The following is a 20,002-nucleotide window of genomic DNA, read 5'->3' as shown; positions in this document are numbered from 1 at the left end:
ACTGGGTAAAAATGACTGGTATGCGTTTCAAGGCATTGCGAAACATGTCGTCACTAACGAGCGATCAATTAAATTTATGTGCCGTCGGGCTTTACATGTGTCCAAATGTAAACATTCAGCTCCGCAAAGAGGTCTGGGCTTTCCTTCTCCCAGCCGTGCACACACCCACTATATAAACACCGTGGAGCTGAATTCCTTTTTTACCACGAGAATATATGTTCCTTCTTATGTGTAGCACTAATAGGAAGCTTATGAGTCATGTATGTTGCCAAAACCAGTTCCCCCCTAAGGCAACAGTTATCTCTGCTTCTATTTGAATCTACTATGCTAAACTCGATGTTGTGCAAATACTATTATGTGCACAAATTAGATTTTCTGTGCTGGATACATATTTTTACATGAAGATTAAATTCCCAATGTGTTGGTTTAGCTTGTTTTCTCCCATGAAGGACACAGGGTTCCCAGTAATAGGAAACCATTTAATCATAAGACTAGCAGTGTAGTTATTACCAGTCCAGCCCTTTAACTGTCTAAAAGTGCTTTTTGGCCACTAGGGGGAAGCACAAACAAGCTATATACACATCACTGACATATTCACCTTTTTGAACTGGATTGTGGGATTTTCATACAAATGAAGGTGTTACATTCACACATCATACAGAGTCGTGGTTTCTGTGGCGACTTTCCCCTCACTGGGGTACATGTGCCTGAAGGTGAGCTCTCAAGTCTTCACATGCATTTTTTTCAGTTTAATACCTCCTCTGAAAGGGGGAAAAAGTTTAATTTTTAAACTTTAATGTGGTGCACTAGTTAGCAGGTTGCCCATCTACACATCCAGCAGTTACGGAGCAACACAATCATTCATTGGTCTTGAGTCGTGTTTGTGTTAGAGTCCTGCACGGCGTTGCGTATCCGCCAGGTTACCCTGACATGAGTTGTTCGATGTTAAAAAAACATTCATACAAATTCATGGGAAAAATGAACTAAATGTGGGCTGGCAGCAGAAAAAATGTAATATATCTGGAGAAATAAGAAATGAAAATGACATTAAACATTTAAATCAGCTTAAGCTATTTAGCATAATCAGCCGACAGGATTGTTTTCATAATGACAGCCTGGAACTGATTGCAAGTAATGTATCACCATCTCGGCATGGAGCACACCAGTGAAAGAGACTCTTCCTCAGCTGGACTTGAATTTGTGATTAAAGAATGAAAAACCAAGCTTAAACCACAGCATTAAAATAAAACTGGACCTGGACCTGAGCATGATTCTGGTTTGTTTCCACCTGACGAATATTAGCCCAAAACTCACTGCCTTTTAGCTTTGTTTTTGGTCTCCAACTCTTGATGTTCACCAACTAGTCTCATACTGCGTCTGTGTTCTGTTTGCTGCTGAGCAGGTAGCTTATAATGGGCTGAAAATAGCTGCCTGCTGCAGCTGAAGTATTAATCATAACCACTTTAACTTAGCACTAATTATGACAATCAGCGTATTATATTAAAAATCAAGCACCTGCACCAAAATGTTAAGAGGTTAAGAGAGACATTAACTTGATCATTAGCTGATGAATTAAAACACTTAGCCGGTCACCAAACCTATCTGTCACTTATGTAAATGCTGAAACATACGGCAATATCCTCTGTATCTACGTTTCAGCTTTTGTCACAGTGCCGCACTGGTTTGAACTGAAAACTTTGGCATTCATTAATAGGACCCCTATAAGGTCATTAAAATGAATGGATCTTTCAACGTGCTGCTTAACAACTTAAGCGACTGTGGCGTAGTGGAGAGCAGGGTAGTTCAGAGGGTCGGTGGTTCGATACCCGGCTTCGGCAGTCGATGTGTCCTTGGGCAAGACACTCAACCCCAAGTTGCTCCCGAAGGCTTGCCATCGGTGTGGACTGGATGTTGCATGAATGTTAGTTAGAGTCTGATGGTGGCACCTTGATGGTAGCCTGTCATCAGTGTGTGAATGGGTGAATGATATGTAATATACTACTGATTGTAAGTCGCTTTGGATAAAAGCGTCTGCTAAATGACTGTAATGTAATGTAATGTAATGTAATGTAACAGCATGAAGATGCACCATCCCTCTCAGACCAGAGATGTCTGGGATTTATGGACCTTCAGTATTTAACAGGGTTAAAGTAGTCCTGATCCAAAAACCTGTCGGCAGATTTGAATAGCATGTTTTTTTTTTTTTTTTAAATACCCCAAATCAGACCATTTATCACAGCAAGAAGATGTAGAAACACATTTTATCGTTGGATTTTCAACGTTCCAAATGTCCTTGAACATCCTGTGTGACGAACAAAAGCTACCAAATTAAAGCTTAAAATTATGATATTTTACCAAAACGTTTTATTCAACGTGACTTATTAAAACTTTGCCAAAACTAAACCATTATTATAATTGCACATAAAGGCTCAATTCTGGTAAAATTGTGATTTTCATGGTCCTGGTAGTGTACCAGGTCGGGGCTATTGGCCTTGGTCTTTTGACCGGGGAATGAAGGCTGTAGGCTTCGTGCAACGCCACAGCAACGGCCTGCACTATTAGTAACACTTAAGGGTTTTGGGGAAAAATATTGTAAATATAGATTCCATTGTTTACCAAAATTTTCTGCTGAAATAATTATCAAAGAAATCAATCTAGCGTTTTTTTCTTTCTTGATGCTTTGTGGCACTAAGACTGTGTTTTACAGCATAAGATATGTTTAAATTCTCACTTCTTCCAGTTATAATTGTGCTGGTTCCATTGTCTTGTAAACTACAGAGAAAAACAAGGCCTCATTTAGTAAAATGTGACAAGAGCAACAAAAAAAAATAGTTCTGGTACTTTCTAATGCTGGACTACAGGTGTTTGCATTTTACAGTTTGTGACCCTATTGGTGAGGTAGAGTAAAGCATGGATAAGCAAATGCCACAAGAAGATTTTCTGCTTCTTTTTGCCCTTGAGATGTTCAACAGTGTAAAGGCTTCCTGCTTTTTTGACATGAAATTTAACCATCATCATATGGCTCAGGGCAACCAGAGGGTCTGCATGGTAGGTACTCTGCTACGTACATGAAGAACCAAACACTTTGCCAGAGAGGGGCCTGAATCGAGCAATCAGCTCATATCATTCAGAAGGGAGCGCAAATAGACTGACAGCTTCCTGGCAAAACGTCTTACATGTCAGCCCCAGAGAGAGAGAGAGAGAGAGATAGAAAAGGAGGGATTGTCGGTGGTGGTGGTGGTGGTGGTGGTGATGCTCCTGGAGACTTTGCCTCAGTTCTATGTACTGCCATTGTGCATCAGTCATTGCTGGAGGCCAAGCCTGTCAGGACAGAGCAGCGTTTCCCCAGAGACCTCAGGCTCTCTGCAGGAATGCCCCGGAGGAGATTCAACCACAAGACGGGGAGCGTCGGACGGACGGACACCCTTCACTGTGTCTACGAGTCATCCGCATTCTATTTATACCGTTCAATGAATGTTCATGGTGTTAGTTATAATGATAGAGCTGAGTATCTGTGGATACAGTGGCTTCACACAATATATAACACTGATTAATTAAGAAATGTCTTGGTATATGAATAGACCTTATTTTTCTCTAAAAAGAAATCTGGAATTGACTTACTCCAAATAATTTTGCTAGATTTACTCTGGATGTAAAGTTGAAATTTGCTAAATAATTTGAACAAAACCACATTTATTTAAATCATGATATATACTGAATGCTCTTCAAACACTATTTGACATTTACCAAATAATTCAAGTTTGAAGCTGATGACACTCCAAGCCAACTGCTTTACAGGTCACATATATTAAAAAGGGAGATTTTAATACCTTGTTTTTATTATAAAGCAGGTCTAAGTGCTATATAAATACTGTGAAAGTATCCAAACTCTATCAATGGAGAAGTACACACAGCTGGCATTCAGAAACTGTGCCTTTAAAACCAGCCGTCAGGATGTCCGTACGGTTGTGATGTCTGGATTGTACCATTTATAGACCAGTTCACAGTTTCAAACGTAAACATTCTTACTATGTCACAGTTTATTTCCAGATGCAGTGGATGTGACTGAAATCAGCTGACAGGAAGTACACATGGATCTGCTGCCTAGCAACGCAAGTACAGACAGATGGTATATACAGGCATATTCAGAAGAGTTTTGTGAACATTAAAGAATGAAAACCTGTTCTGATAGAAACCCAATGTACAAGTATGAACCTGGGAATGAACATGACATGTCACCTTTAATGGTTATTTATATAAAAATGCATCATGCCTTCATTGAGACAGACACAGTGTGTAAAGGAAGCAAAATCCCTCAACAATGTTTCCGTTCCTCTCTTTTGAGTTTTCCGTCTTTTGTTTCTCTCTTTTCTCGGCTTAGACCTCTTTCTCATTCTCCATCTGTAGTTCTTTGGCTTTCTTTCTCTCCCCTTCAACTCCATAACAACATTTTCCCTTTGTAGGCATATTCCTTTTCAATTTTTCCATCTTTTTTTTTACCACTGTATAAGTGCATTGACCACAATTGTCTATAACTAAGAAAAAAGAACATGCTGGATGTAACAAATTGAAAATGTATCCTGATATATTAAAGCCATTCAGGCATGCATGGATTACCAATATACGCATGCATGCCGCATATTCCTACTTAGTTTTCGGTCGCAGCAAAAAGACCAAAGCCCTTGGAATTTGTACCGGAGTGAAGCTGGGCGCTTACTGTCAGACTCAGCCATTTATCTGTGTTTTCCACACAGCAACTCGATTGCTGAGGATACAAACCCGATACCAGCGTCGTTATATTGTTGTCTCACTGGCCTTGTTAGAAGGCAACCAACCAAACACAATGGTCAGATATCTTCCACAAAGATGCCTAAAACATTCATATTGGACCCATCGAAGTTTATAAAAATGATTTAACTCCAATCATAACTATATTGGACAATATTTTTTTAATGGCACTTTTCTTAAACTTTTGGGTATTTGTTATTATAAAAGATATTTGTCTTAATGAAAATATATCTGATGAATTAAAAACTAATATTTTTCTCTTTTTTGTGTTTTCAAATATACATTTGTTCTGTTTGAAAGGTGCTGTGACATTAAATTAACCTTTCGCCTTAAGTTCTTAAGCCACTTTAGAGTCGTAGTAAACCAGCAAAATGTTGAAGAAAGAAATGTTCAAGTGTTTTTAATTGAACTATTTTCTTTTGATGACCAACATGTAACTTCAGACAAAAGACACTATATTTTGACCAACATGTCAAATCAGTTGAGCCAACTTACTGTATATATTCAGGCTATAGGGTGCTAATGAGAACTCATCAGTGCGTGTCCCGCACATGACAGTGGTACAACTTAAAATTTTCAACAACATCCGACTGCCAAGCATGACATCATTTTTATGATTTTATTTTTTAAGATGTTATTTGTGTAGCTGAAGGTGTTTCAGTGGGCCTCACAGACCCAGATCAGCAACAGGTGCCCAGCCCAAGCTCTCTAAGAAGACGAGGAAAAACTCCCCATGAACCTTAGAACAATCTAATGGACATGGGAAGAAACCTCGGGAAAGGCTATTCAAAGAGAGATCCCCTCTCCTTGGATGGCTGGGTGTGTGTGTGTGTGTGTGTGTGTGTGTGTGTGTGTGTGTGTGTGTGTGTGGTGTGTGTGTGTGGTGTGTGTGTGTGTGTGTGATGGTTTGGTTGGTTGGTTGGTGGGTTGGTTGGTTGGTTGGTTGTGTGTGTGTGTGGGGTGATGGGTTGGTGGTTGATGGTTGGTGGGTTGGTTGTGTTGTGTGTGTGTGTGTGTGTGTGTGTGTGTGTGTGTGTGTGTGTGTGTGTGTGTGTGTGTGTGTGTGTGTGTGTGTGTGTGTGTGTGTGTGGGCGCATTAGTTATTGTATCTTTGTGAGGACTAGTTTTAGTTTTACACCTGAAAAGTGAAATCACTTCACATTCCAAGTGTAGAATAAAGTCTTAACCCTCAAACAGCTGTTTTAAGGTGCTGTTTAGGGGTTAAGACTGATTAATCCTCACAAGTATACAATAACAAATGTGTCTTTGTGTCCTCAGTGTTGAGCCTGTCATGAGAAGAGTTTCTTGTACCACTTCTTCCTCATCTGCTTGATGGTGATCTGGCTCTGAAGATCTTCGAGCTGGGACTTCAAGGAGCTCTCGGTCGTCTGCCGCTCCTGTTCCTTCTCCTGCAGCGTCTGCTGGATGTTTTCTGTGGCCTGAAGGAGGGATAACTTCTCCTGCTGCCACTCGATGGTACGACTCTTCATCTGCTGCTCAGCCTCCATCACAGCAGCCAAGAAGTCGTTGTTTTTCTTTTCTTGATGGTCGAGCTGAACTCCAAAGGAAGATTTTTCCTGCTGCCAAAGGAGATGTGCTCTCTCTAGCTGATCTTCAAATGTGTTTTTGAGAGTAGCCATGAGGTTTTTGTTGTCTTTGTATTGCATCTCCAGCTGTGCAAGATAGTTTCTCTGGGATGTTTCCAGCTGTGCCGTGAGGGTTGACTGTTCCTGAAAGCGGAGAAGCTCAGTTACTAACAGGTCTTCTGTCTTTTTCAGGTCTGCTGCGATCCTGTTTGTCTCCGCTCTCTGTTCCTCCAGCTGGGCTTGATGGGAAGCCTGGGATGTTGCTAACTTGGCCTCCTCCTGTTTTTGAAGAGAAGCTACGATCAGCTGGGCAGCATAGAGGTCCCTGCGGGTTTTTTCCTGCTTGGCTGTGAGGGAAGACATCTTCTTCTGCCACTCAATGCTACAACTCTTCAACTGCTGCTCAGTCTTCATCACAGCAGCCAAGAGGTTGTTGTTTTTCTTTTTCTGGTGCTCAAGCTGAACCCGAGAGGAGGCTTTCTTTCTCAACCTGTCCTTCAGCAGGGAAGCTTTCTCCTGCTGCCATAGAAGACGTTCACTATCCAGTTTCTTCTGGAGAGTAGCCATGAGGTTCTTGCTGTCTTTGTCCTGCGTCTCCAGCTGTGCAAGATAGTTGCTCTGGGATGTTTCCAGCTGTGCCGTGAGGGTTGACTGTTCCTGAAAACGGAGACGCTCAGTTTTCAGCAGATCTTCTGTCTTTTTCAGATCTTCTAAGATCTTGCTGTTCTCCGCCCTCTGTTCCTCCAGCTGGGCTTGATGGGCTGACTGGAATCTCTCCAGCGTCTGCTTAGCCTCCTCCTCCTGTGCTTGAAGAGAAGCTATGGTTTTCAGCTGGTCATTGTTATTGTCCCAGTCTGTTTCCAGCTGTGCAATGAGGGAGGACTTCTCCTCTTCCCACTGCAGAGTTCCAGTCTTCATCTCCTGTTCAGCCTTCTCCAGAGCAGCCTTGAGCTTACTAATATCTTTTTTCTGCTCATCCAGTTCAGCCAGACAGGATGCTCTGGACGTCTCCATCTCCTCCTGGGTGGTAGTTTTCTGCTGAGAGTGGAGACGCTCAGTCTGCAGCAGGTCCTGTGCTTCGTTCATCTGAGCTTGATAGAAAGCGTGAGATCTTTCCAGGGTCTGCTTTGCTGCTTCTTCCTGGTTTTTGAAAGCTTCCGCCATCTTTCTCAGTTCAATGCGCAGTTTCTGTGTTTGAGCCGTCTCGATTTGCAGATAGCTCTCCATCTCCACGTTGGTTCTAGCCACTGCAATCATCTTCCTTAAAGCATGGAGCTCCATCTTCTTAGCCTCCACTTCATTTTGAAGGGCCTCTTTCTCTCCCTTCACTTGCTCCAACTTTACATGAGATTGGCCATGTTTAGCCTGAGATTCATGCAGCTGATCTTTCAGGCCACATACCTCCTTCGGCGTTTCTTGTTTCTCGTCGCTCCACCTGTTGTTCACGTTATTTTCTTGGACATGATCAAGAAAATGTTGCAACGAGTCCTCATCGATGTCTAGGAGGACTCTCCCCTCTGATTCAGTCTTGGTGAGCCTCGCCTCGCTGTCCTTCAGTTCACTTCTGACTTGTTCCTCGAGTGAACTGAGGTAAAAATTAATTGGAGGTTCAACCACCTTGGAATTTAATTCCATGTCTTCCAGCTTTGTCTCCTGCTGCTGGACCTGGGTCTTTCTTTTAAGATGTCAAATTTTTCTCTGAACCAAACTGGCGTCTGAGTGAAATGTGTGTCTGAACTAAACTTTGGTCCAGTATTGACTCTTAAGAATCCATGATGTCATCGTGACATCATGGATTCTGTTCCTTTGATGTTTTCCTTTCATGTGTGTTCCAAATGACACGTATTCTATCCATCAAGTCCTTCATAGCATCGTTGCTATTGGATACCAGTTTGAATGTTTTTGTTTATGTTTGAATGTAATGATTTCTGATGATTCCTAAAATATGGAAAATAATAAATTGAAAAAATATATATTAATGAATATTATATATTTTTAACTTTTTATTTACTTTTTTTATATTCTGACCTATACTTTAATGTTAAAAAGTTGTTTTGACGCAACGTCCTTAACTAGCACACTCTTTTATGAGGTTCAGCTTCCGACTCATGTTTATCTTGTAAATAGCTCTCATAACGGTGGTGAATTTTTTTTTGCAACACACCGGCTGTAGCTGTGTGCTAGCCTTGGATGATGAGAGAGGAGTAGTGGTGAATGGTTACAGCTCATTGTGATTACTCATCTGGTTGACATTTGTCAATACAACAGAGTAAAGTTGTACAGTCCCTTCTGCCGTCTTTTACAGTTTCTCCTCCAGATAAAATTTGTTGGCTGCTGGGGCCGCAATAGAACCAGTGGCCAGTTAACTGTTTAAAGATACCACATGGTGTCTTAAAAAATAATCCCATTTGTTTACATTTTGGCTTAAAAGCATTAAATGTCTGGCAAAAAACCAAACTGATAATCTATTTCAAAACAATAAGGACCTAAATGATATAGGATATAAATAAGCCTATTTGCTCGTGTCAATTGGCATTCCTTTTGATTTTCCTGCCCAGAGAGAGCGAGATATATGAGCAGACACACACCCGTCCCAGTGTCCAAAAACATTTTTTTCCCCTCAAAGCACAATTTGAATTGTTTTCAAATATTCTGAAATAAAATATCCACATTTGCTTCTACAAATAAATCTCCACTTTAATAAATGTGTAGATGATCTGTAACTCGGCAGTGTGTGCCTTTCTTTGAGCGCAACAAGCGGGAGTGCAAACAGTTTTTTGTGTGCAGTGATAATGTGATAATATGCATTTGAGTTATTGGACATTTTTAGATCACACGAGTCAGCAACAATCCTACACACTGGAATCTAATTCTTCAAGTAGTAAAGCCTAGTATTCACTAGTGAGCCTGTTTGTGACCAGTAGTTTAGCCTGTTTCATACTGCCATTGACTGCATGCTGACTCCTCAGTAGCTACTCCTAACCGGTCCCCAGCTGGTAGGTGGCTGCAAGTTATAGCACAGCTCAGTGCATCGCTGACCCCCAGCTGCTACTCCGCAACCAAAGACATGTTGGGGGAAAACAGTTTGCTCACGATTGATCTTTTGGATTGTGTGATTGGCTAACAGCTAACAAAACTACAAGTGCACAAAATGCTGTACCTCGCCGCCACTCAGACGCTGCAACGCGGTCAGTTGCCTGGCCTGACTGTATGATGTGTTTTTTAAGCCAACTTTGATCCCATTACTTGCGTAACGTTACATGGTTGCTTGCTTTAGAGTTGAATGACGTCTGTTGGGGACGTTTTAAAACAAAAACAGCAGCCTAAAACTGTGTGTGCATGTGTGTGTGTTTGTGTGTTTGAGACAAGGAGTATGAGGTTAGCCGCAACGTTATAGCTGTGAACGTAGCAGTGCAGTGTACGGTTTCAGCTATCTGTCATCAAAGTAATGCTAAAACTACTCAAGACCCAAGCCAAGATCCAGAGTCTTGCTTGCCACCTGCTGATTCAAGTGAAGGGGGTTAGCCCCAAAGTAAGCTACGACTTAATCCCAGGCTCAGTTAAGGTGGACTGACCATTAAGGTGGACCAGCTATTCTCAGGTATGAAGTTATTAAAAAAAAGATACCACCTAAGCCAACAATGGAAGTGGAAGTAACATTAAATCTAAAAATATGTGTATCATCGCTTCATGTTCAGAGTCATAACTCGATAGAGGAGGTGCACATTTTGACGCAAATTGCGGTAGTTGGGTTAAAGTGCTATAACTCCCTCCATGAGCTGGTTGTCAGAGCCACTGCTGTAACTGTTGATTGTGTTGGTGAGCGCACTAAACTACGATAACCAACTAACAATTGTCTTCAGAAAAACTTGAATGCACCTGCCTCTTTTACCTCATGCAGTATTATTGCATGAGGTGATAGTTTAAAAACCTCTGGGATAAGGAATGATTTAAGGGTGAAGTAGAGTATTTCAGTCTGTGTTTGTAGAAGGAACGCTGCTTTGACTGAGAAGAGCTGCTGGTGCTGATTATTTCAACAGCAGAGGAAGAGTGTGTCATGTTAACCTCTAAAGCTGTCACACATCGCCATCTGCTGGCCTAAGCCCTTCACTTCTGAGCAGAAATATCAAAGCAACTGACGAGCATTTCTGTCAAGCTGAACTTGAACTACAGTGCCACTTGGTGGCTAGAGAAGGAACAGACTGAGTTCCAAATCAAACAATAATAAAAATGTATATTTCTTATTGAAACATATAACTGTAAATATATATTTTTGGGATTCATGTTCCATTTCCATTTGAGACAGATATGGAGGGGTTAACCCAGCCACTGAGGTAACAGTGGTTTGCTTCATATGAACGGCCATGCAACAAACAAGACTGCTTCTGGGTCGTTTAAAGGCGCATTTCAACGATTTTGTTGAAATGTCACTTTACTTGTCATGTCTTCTGTGGCTGTGAATAGTGTGCCACAATGTCTGAAAAAAGAACCCTGATGACATCAGCAACTTAATTTTGTCAGCTCAGCTCGATCTTGAGACTTGACATTTTCAATGACATTTTCCTCATAGCTGACGCAAACTGGACTATCCAAAATATCCTACTGTACATCAAACACAAAGGAATAAAAAATACATGAACATAAAATGAAGATAAATAAGACACCTACTTCTCGAATTCCAACAACATAATGTTCAGAAGGCTCAGCCTAGGCCGCAACTTGGAATTTATGCAATCCAATACATTACCACAAACTATGGCCTTAGAAATGACCAACAAATGTCTCAACAAAAACTCTACATGAAACACTTCACAGAGGTAGTATTTATTGCAGGGCTGCTGCAGTGGAATGCATGATATCAAACAGGTGTTGCTGTGTCAACCAACCGTGTACGAGTCCTTCAGAAACTCAACTTTCTTTTTTTGTGCTGAAAAAGCAGCCAAGCACTTATCAAAGCCTCCATTATTCTCTGTAATATAAGTAGCTGAGTGTGTTTAGGTGAATAAAACTGCCTGCTGTCCTCTCAAGAGGGAGGATGGTCCCTCAGAGAGTCTGAACAAGCCTTGATGATCATCTGTGGACTTGTTTCAGAAACACAGGGATGTGGGGAGGAACAGGCCCTTTTGGGATATCAACCAGCGGGATTAAAGAAAAGAGGCCGCGTGCCTTTGCAGAATATTGAGATCTATCCTGGTGTCAGCGGGGCGCTTTAATTCAGTGATCATTTTTAGAAGCCGGCGTGATCTCCCAGCAGAGCCTCAGATACAGATGCTTGGGTACATAAAGATCCCAGCTAATGTACAGATAAATTCAAAGGGCTGGAAATAGCTAATCACAGCTTCACTGAGCTCGATTTACCACCAAATGTCATGCAACAGAATAACAATTCATGAAATGGAAGAGGGGGTTATTGATCCGGTAGGACAAACATGATAAATGCTGCTGCAGCTCTGGAAATCAATTCCTGTGTGAAGCAAAAGATGTCCGACATTGGCCTCTAGCGTGCATTTGTGTGTTGTTGCTTAAAGATGAACCTATTTCTTCCCATTGAAGTTAATTTAATTGTCTTCAGAAGAAAGCACCTCCCTCTCGTTACCATGGCAGCCATGGTATAAGCCGACAAAAGCCAAGGACGTATGAGTCTATCATAAACGATAAGATGTCTCTGCGTCTTTCAAAGCCAGAAGAAGGTTTTTGATTTGGCAGGAGCTTAAAAAACAAAAAGGGAAGTGAGGTACAAAGTGTGAAAATTAAGCATTTCAGCGCTCAGTCATTATCATCCTTATGCATATCAGGAAAAATTGTGGCTAACAGGCTAACTGACATGGATAAGTTGCCTTCACTACTTCTCAAAATGACCATATTGTTAGATATTGCATGAAATAATGATTCCACACAGGTTGAGTTAGAGAAAGCCTAGGGCAACTGGACTTCATTTGATCAGTTTAAACATACTAACCTTTAGAAAACAAAAGGTCCGAGCTGCCATCTTCTATTTTTCAGATACTACTCTGCTTCGTGTAGCAGCGGTAGTGATGTTACTTCCCGTCAGTAAAGATAGCGAGTGAGCTAAGCTGCTTATTGTTTTTTGGAATCCATTGTAGATTTTCAAAGGAGCTAAACTTTAAATAAACTAGGACTTGTTAACTAGGAACTGGTTTGAGACAAATGAAACACGTCATTATTACGCCAAAAATTTAGACCTAAGAAGCGGAATTCAAAAAACATGCAGGAAAATGTGAAAAGATACCTTTTTTGTTAAACAACTCTCAAGCACACACGTAGGCAAGGAAAACGTCCACTCACCAGTCTGTGTGCTGATCGTCGATGACCAGCAGGATCTTGGGCTTGCGTACGACAGGTTTCGCTGGCTGACTGCTTCCTGTTGAGGCTCCTTCAGCTGCTGTCGCCGCTGACTTGGCGTGTGCGGCGGCAGCGACGTTCTGGGCCATCTGAGCACTCTTCACCACGCTGGAGAAGGAGCTGAGGAAGCTCCCTGCGCCCGAAGCCGAGCCCGTGGCCGAGCCCGTGGCCGAGCCCGTGGCCGAGCCGGGGCCCGGGGCCGGGTTTGAAGCCGGCGGCGGGATGCTCGGGGGCTGCCGCCTCTCTGTGGCCGGGGAAGCTGGGGAGGAGGTGGAGGAAGTGGATGAGCCTGGAGGGGTCGGCCTCTGCAGATCCATCATGTAGCCGTTGGGGAGGTTGGCCACGAAGCTGCTGTCTGACAGGCGCCGGCGGAGGTAGTTCATGGTGATGGGCTGGTGGGTCCGTCAGGCCAGAGGAGGCGAGGGGGAAGAATGCCTGAAATCCTGCACAGAGGAGAAAGGATCCGTTCACCATCTGTTTTGCAATTCTGCTCACATCTGATTATTTGTAACATCTTGTTTTAATGAAGAAAAAAAAAGTTATTAAAGCCGCACATTTTGGTGCCACAATAATACATTTTAAATCGTTAAAAAAATGTTCTGCTACGATACACATCGGTCGTTTTTTAACACATTATGTAACTTAGTGTTAACAGGAATAAAAGATGCAAATAAACATTTTTTAATACGATGAGGCCATCTCCACCAAAGAGATCGGGTCAGAATGGCACTGCAAGAACGGGGTCCACAAGAGTAGATGAAAAAACACAACATGTGATCTGCGACGCCACCCCAAGATTTGATGCTGGCACTAGAACCCATCACCGTATAGAAATGGCCAAGGCAGATTTAAGTGCAATCCACATGTTTACATATTACGTCATGTAATGTGTGCGTAGATGAGTGTGCAGTCAAGCGATAGAGAGTAGAGAGAGCTGTCGGTGAGAAGAAATTAGCGGTGAAGTTGTCTCGTGTTATTAAAAGCACAGTGTCAAACACACACATTTTGCACCCCCCCCAGTTTGACGAGCCGCAGCACGCGTTGGTCTCCCTCAGGATTAGAGTTTGTCGCACTTAGCTCAGATGGAAACTTGTTAAACATGTGATGCTTTTCTGCTTTCTGAAGTTCACACTAATTAGCAAACATCAGATCTGAGGTGAAGAGTCAGACCTGGAAAACAAATGTCAGGAAGCTCAGGAAGGTGCCAAACAAAAGCTTGATAGACTGTTATATTGAAAAGGTGAACTAAGATGCAGCTATGAATCTGCTAATCCTGATTTGCATATGATTAAATTACCCACACAGGGTGGGACAGAAACCGCAGCCAAATAATCCAGTGACACACACGGTGATGATGCAAAGTTGGAGCAGTGATTCACAGCACATGTCTTTGTAAAGCAGATTGAGCCCGATGGGAGAAAGGAAACAGTTATGTAACACAGCGTGGCAGAGAAGAGACATTCAAACAGATTAGCTATCGAACTGCAACGAAGCGAGCATGCTGGCGGAGGAGAAAAGAAACCCTAAAACCTGATTAAAACTAGGGCGCTCTCATAGTAAAGGGAGCTCGGATGGGATGAAAGTGCATTTCTTATGGAGGCGTCGCGTCCCAGGCGGATGTGCCGGGTGTTTGCGGCGGCAGTTCTTCGTAGTTGAAGGGGGAGGAGGGTCTAACAAGCCCTCCCCGCAAGAGGAAGGGGAAGTGGGGCGAATGTTTCATCTTGACAAGTTAATTTAGTCAGACAATCACCATCAGGAAGTCTTCACGCAGATTAAAAGTTGTAGCTTCTGCCTGAGCATCTGTAGGCAGGAATATCTCCTGATCCTCGCTGTTGTCTTGCACTAATAATGTTTCTTGTCCCAAGACTGCACTGATTCCCAAAGGGGGAAAGTCTCTTTTCTCTTAGACTGAATTAGTTTCAGCTATTTGTTCCTCATTAACTGGCAACCCTGAGTGGAGACATTAAAGTTGTGGGGCATGAAAGCAAAACAATGAGCTGAAACACTCCAAAACGCCCCACAGAGTTAAAGGAACTAAATCTCTGGGGTTGTGTCACTACGAATGACCCCTAAAATATATCACATAAAGTTATTTAACTCATCGCTCATGCAATTATGTTGATTAGTGCAGCTTTAAAACAGATAGTGACCTCCCTCAGTCATTTTTTCTTAAAACACCTGGGTACGGTAGTTTTTTCAGCAAAAGCCACTCAAACGGGAGAAAATATTGCATTTCTTGGGAGATATTTTCAGCTGTAGATTATTAAAGGGCTCTGCCATATGGACCCAAATCTTATTATACGATATAGGTCATTTCATATCTCAATAAATAAATATATACATCACAATAAGGCATGTTTTGGGATTATTCATTAAATAATTAGTCCTTATCAAATAACTTAATTAAATACTTGACAAATGAGAGTACGGAGTTTATTATTTTGTGGCAAAGTTTGAGGTATTCTGTGCTTGTTATCAATTCTATTTCTTGATATCTCGGTGTGATTTCATCATTGAAAGGAAATTAATTCTAAATATATTATAACCCTTAGATTAATACACATTAAGTTCCCTATGAGTATGTTACCATGACGGAATAAGTTTCACATCAAGTGCTCATTGACGTGTAATTCAATGCTAACTCATTGTTGGTTTGGTATAAACAAGGCATTTCTTGACAATAATAAAAGAGTATATAATTAGACTAATCCTTTAATACTTGAGTTTCGGGATTCTGTGTTTTTCCCCCCCGAGGGAATTTCAGCGGAGAAGATGCTTTTTGTCATGAAGAATAACACCAAAATGGGAGATGTAAAATGCCTTGTAGCTGCCGGGCTGAACAACACTTCCCATCACCAAGTTAAGGGGCTTCCCCCCCGAGGATTATGCATGTGTGTCAACCACCACGCGGCTCTTACAGAGCAAACTCGCAGGGATAAAGTCAAATTATAGAAAACAACGAGAAAACAGACGAAGAATGAAGATGAACAGCAAGCAGTGGCAATTACAGTGACGGGGCCACTGATGGCCAGCTCAGCCCTCTCTGTAACCACTTGATCTTGTTGGACAGAAAAGGAGCCGTCTGATGAAAATCACTATCTTTACACCACTGGCACATTCCCCGCTTTCCCAACACCCAATAAGCTGCTTCCTCTCTTTTCCTGATGACAAGTGAAGCTTTTAAATCCTTAAATGCTTTGCCTCTTAGTTCTCTCTGCAGTGTGTCCACGCTGGGAGGAAACCACGGAAACCCTGTTCTCGGTTACTGCTGACCTGGTGGCAAACATTAAGTGATGAGAGCTTGTTCTGAAAGAGACGGACAAACAGGAATAGGACAAAAAGAGCGCTGCGGGTTATCCACGCATTTGTGATATTTCATAACACTTGTGTGGTAAACGTCTGTTGATGCGAACTATAAAAAGGCTGAGTTGTTATATCACGAGATATTGGATGCTTAATATTTACGCTCCACCCAGACAGAAATCCATCATTGAAACTTGATGAGTGGTGCAGTAAGCCGTTTATAAAGGTAATATTCGAGGAGTTCTTAAAACTAACAGTAAAAAGTGTGGCTCAGCAGTAATCACAGGCTTTGCTCCATAATGATGGGGAAGAGCAGGATGATGCCACACCAGACTCTGGGACCCCTGCTGGTGTACAGTGTGCGTTACTTATTCAAGATTTTACGAATCTTGTAATCGACAAAGACACAGCTTAGGGGAGATGGCAGTTCCTTCCTGCTGGTCTCAACTTTGTTTGTTTTTTTGCATCCTGATTATCTGCTGAATCTCTCACATAATCTGATGGCTGTTCTGTGAATTTACACACCAAAAAGCTTGTTAGAATTGTTGACTCATTTGTTAAGGACACGCAGTACTGTCGTTCAATCTTCTGTTTCCCACCGTACATGTCCAAATTATGCATTAACATGCATTATAAAAATGCAAACCAAACAGAGGCTGCTTTTATTAATGAGAACAATGACGTTAGGCTAACTCGTTGGTTCCTTTTGAATGAAAGATGTGCTCCTCAATAATTGTACAGATTGAATAACAATGTGGACTATGTGTATCTATTTTTGGAAGTGTGGTTAATTGGTGGCGAGGGGCAGAAATGCCCATGGTGGCCACTGCTTGTTAAATTCTAGGTTTATGTTCCGTTGCAGGCAACTTTCATAGAATTTAAAAACCAACACTTTTTCTTTTACCTGCCGTCCCCAAACAAAAATGCATGACTTTATATGCTGATGTTACAGCTGAGACGATCAGTCAATTTGTCAATCAGTTGATTGACAGAAAATGAATCGACAACCATTCGAAAGTCATTATTAATATCCAAGCATTTCAAATATGGATATATCTTAGTCTTTGGGTATGGGATTGTTGGACGCATAAAAACAATCTATATAAACATGGCTAATTAGGTTCTGAAAAATACCAATGGGCATTTTTCAATATTTTATTAACCAAACCGTTAAATGATAAATCAAGGAAATACTGTCAATTAATCAATAAAGGAAGAACTCACTAATTCCCTCATCTTACCTTATGTTTATTTTATCTAATACCATTTACTTTGATGTGTTTATCATTTAATGAACTTAACATGAGCATAAATGTTGTTCTTAAATGACAACTGTTTTTAGCAGCCTTATCAAGGTTTTTACAAGAGCACTCCTCACACCCCAGACCAAGCCAGATCATCAGTCATTGTCCAACACTGGTTAACTGTAACAGGCTTAAAGGGATACGTCTTGTGTCTCCCTGCTGTCCAGCAGTCAAACGCGGCTTTTATTATTCATGACAGTCAGAGCTGGGGGGGCTGGGAGTGGAACCTGTTAGAGCAGAGGGTCGCTGGGCTCCAGTCAAAGTGAGGAGAAGGAAATGAAATGGAGTGGGGAAAGCAGAGAGACCAAATGCTGGGATACAAGGTGGCGTTTAACCTGCCCCAAGGCATTGTGGGGGGGGGGGGGGTTATAAATAACGATGTGGGACTCGGTACCAGATGGATGGTAATGACAGTTACCACCTAGAGTTTTCCAGTAAAAATTCCTTGGAGTCAGAGCTGTTGCCATGGTTACTGTAGCTAGTAATTTTTGGGATTTATCAATGTTGGTGAGTTTGTCCACCTGTCTGTCTGTATGTCCAACACTTACAGGTCCAGAGCAAGATATCTTGATGTCTTTGACATAAACATTCATGGTCCTCAGAAGATGAGACCTATGGATTTTGGTGATTTCCTGTCCTTTCCTCTAGCGCCATCAGCAGGCCAAAATGTCCCCTTGACCAATGCACTGCTCTGTTAATGGATCTCAAAAGGTCAGTTTTTCCCTGAAATGTGATATGCACATTCTTATACATCCCAATTGGTCAAAAAATATCCAAAGAAAACTATATATAAAAAATATCTAAATATAATAAGTACATAAAATCCAATCTTATTCTCTTCAGACTCTTTTGAATTTATTTCCATGACCTATTTTGTAATTCCATCCTGGCTTCATGAAATCATTATGTTTTTGTTTCCGTCCAATTCTTTCGCCTTAGTTGAGCTTATTAGTTATGTTTCAGTTAAAAGGAGACTGCGAGGCTTCCTCCTGTCTTTCCTCTTGCCTTATTAACTTCAGTATGATACTTATTTACAACATTTAAGATTACAGTTGGTTATTTTAAGTTTATTATTGACTGACGGTGAACTTTTTTTCTAAATATGACAATGAGCCAAATGGTTTAATTTTTTTCATGTACTTTTACTGTATCTTGTCCACATTAGTTTTCGGCCTTGATAGTAGCTCTAGGGACGGTAATGTCAGTCTGCCTGTCTGTCAGTTAGTTCACAACTTCGATCCAGACTGATATATCCCAACTATTAGCTACTTCCTGTTTCAGTTCACTATTCAACAGATTACCCTGAAATTTTGTACATTCATGTTCCCATCTGGGATGAATCCTACTGATTTTGGTGATCTAAAATTTGGCAGAAACAATCATGTCCCCCTCAGGATAAATTGTAATTACTTTGGTGACTGACTGACTCTATATATAGTGCCTTCATCAAGTTGAAATCTCTATCCAATGCTTTGGTTTATGACTGTATACTGGCTTAGTATAAATAGACCCCTATCAGCATCAAATAATTAGCAAATGTTAGCACACTAACACGCTAAACTAAGATGGTAGACACGGTATACATCTGGGGGAGAGTTGAAAAGTTGTCTATTGTCACTTTAAGGCTCCTGTACTTGTACTTATCACTTATGAATCCATATCAAACCTGTCATAAGCGTACAGTTCACGTTTTGACTCAATTATATCTAATGACTGCCATTACATAGGGTTGGTTATGTTTGTGTGACACGAAACAGAAGCCGGTACTCGACTGCCATTTTGGTAGCAATTTCTAGGATTTATGTAACGATAGCTGATATTTAGAATTCATAATCAATGATTGTGTATATGATCCAACCTTGTGTATGCAGTATTGGAATAAACTTTAATTCAAGACCACCAACATCTTTTCAATTTCAAGGAAAACATAATAATATTCAGATTCCTCCAAAATGAATCCTTTGAGTCATTCCTCATAATTTTATGAGTATCATGATGCACTAAAACTAATAACTGAATCACAGCCTGATTCAATTATTTAAGGGTGGGCTGCTATTTAAGGCTGATTAACTCACAGAAACTGCTTAATGGTCAGGAACGTACGGGACAGATTACAATAAAACAAAGAAACCTTTGAGTTATTTTTCGATGCTGTTTTAGGACAAATATGACCTGCGAGAAACATCCATAGAACACATATCTTAAACTTCATTATTGGCATGAATTTAAAGCCATGATATTTAATGCTGCCGCCTCTGATGTAGCAATCTTCTACAGATAAGATGGTGTTAAGTTGTTGTGGGAGGTTGTGTGGAGGCCTGCTGCTTATTTTAATCAGCCATTGCAAAACTTGTAAAATGCCAGCTTGTGAAGACACTGTTAGGCTTAGGCTGTTGATTTCAGTGCTGTGAGATTATTTCAGTACACTGCCTCTATTTAGTTAAAGACTTTACATTTTTAAGTCTAACCAGACAAGACATAATAGGAAAACGGGGACATCATTTCGACAACACTTAACCACACACAGATCCACTTTAGATTTTAAAGAAAATGGAGCTTGAACCTATCTCAGAATCGGGCTCCTTTCTGCACTTGCAGAACTGGCCAGCAGGAATGAGAAAGTCATCCTGTGAACCTCGTCGACTGCAGTGACAGAGT

General features: G+C 41.3%; 1 protein-coding gene across 1 annotated transcript in view; it reads right to left on the bottom strand.

Moving 5' to 3' along the window:
- Positions 1-20,002, bottom strand: part of LOC129112436 (synapsin-3-like) — a 103,573-nt gene that overhangs the window by 80,771 nt on the left and 2,800 nt on the right. Inside the window, exon 2 of the mRNA XM_054624537.1 lies at positions 12,681-13,180. Within this exon, the coding sequence (XP_054480512.1) occupies positions 12,681-13,120 (440 nt within the window). The 5' untranslated portion in view covers positions 13,121-13,180. The remainder of the gene's footprint in view (positions 1-12,680; positions 13,181-20,002) is intronic.

The sequence above is a fragment of the Anoplopoma fimbria genome, chromosome 23 (assembly GCF_027596085.1).
Source record: "Anoplopoma fimbria isolate UVic2021 breed Golden Eagle Sablefish chromosome 23, Afim_UVic_2022, whole genome shotgun sequence".
NCBI lineage: Eukaryota > Metazoa > Chordata > Actinopteri > Perciformes > Anoplopomatidae > Anoplopoma > Anoplopoma fimbria.
The sequence above is the reverse complement of the archived record's forward strand: the minus strand, read 5'-3'. Positions and strand labels throughout refer to the sequence as shown.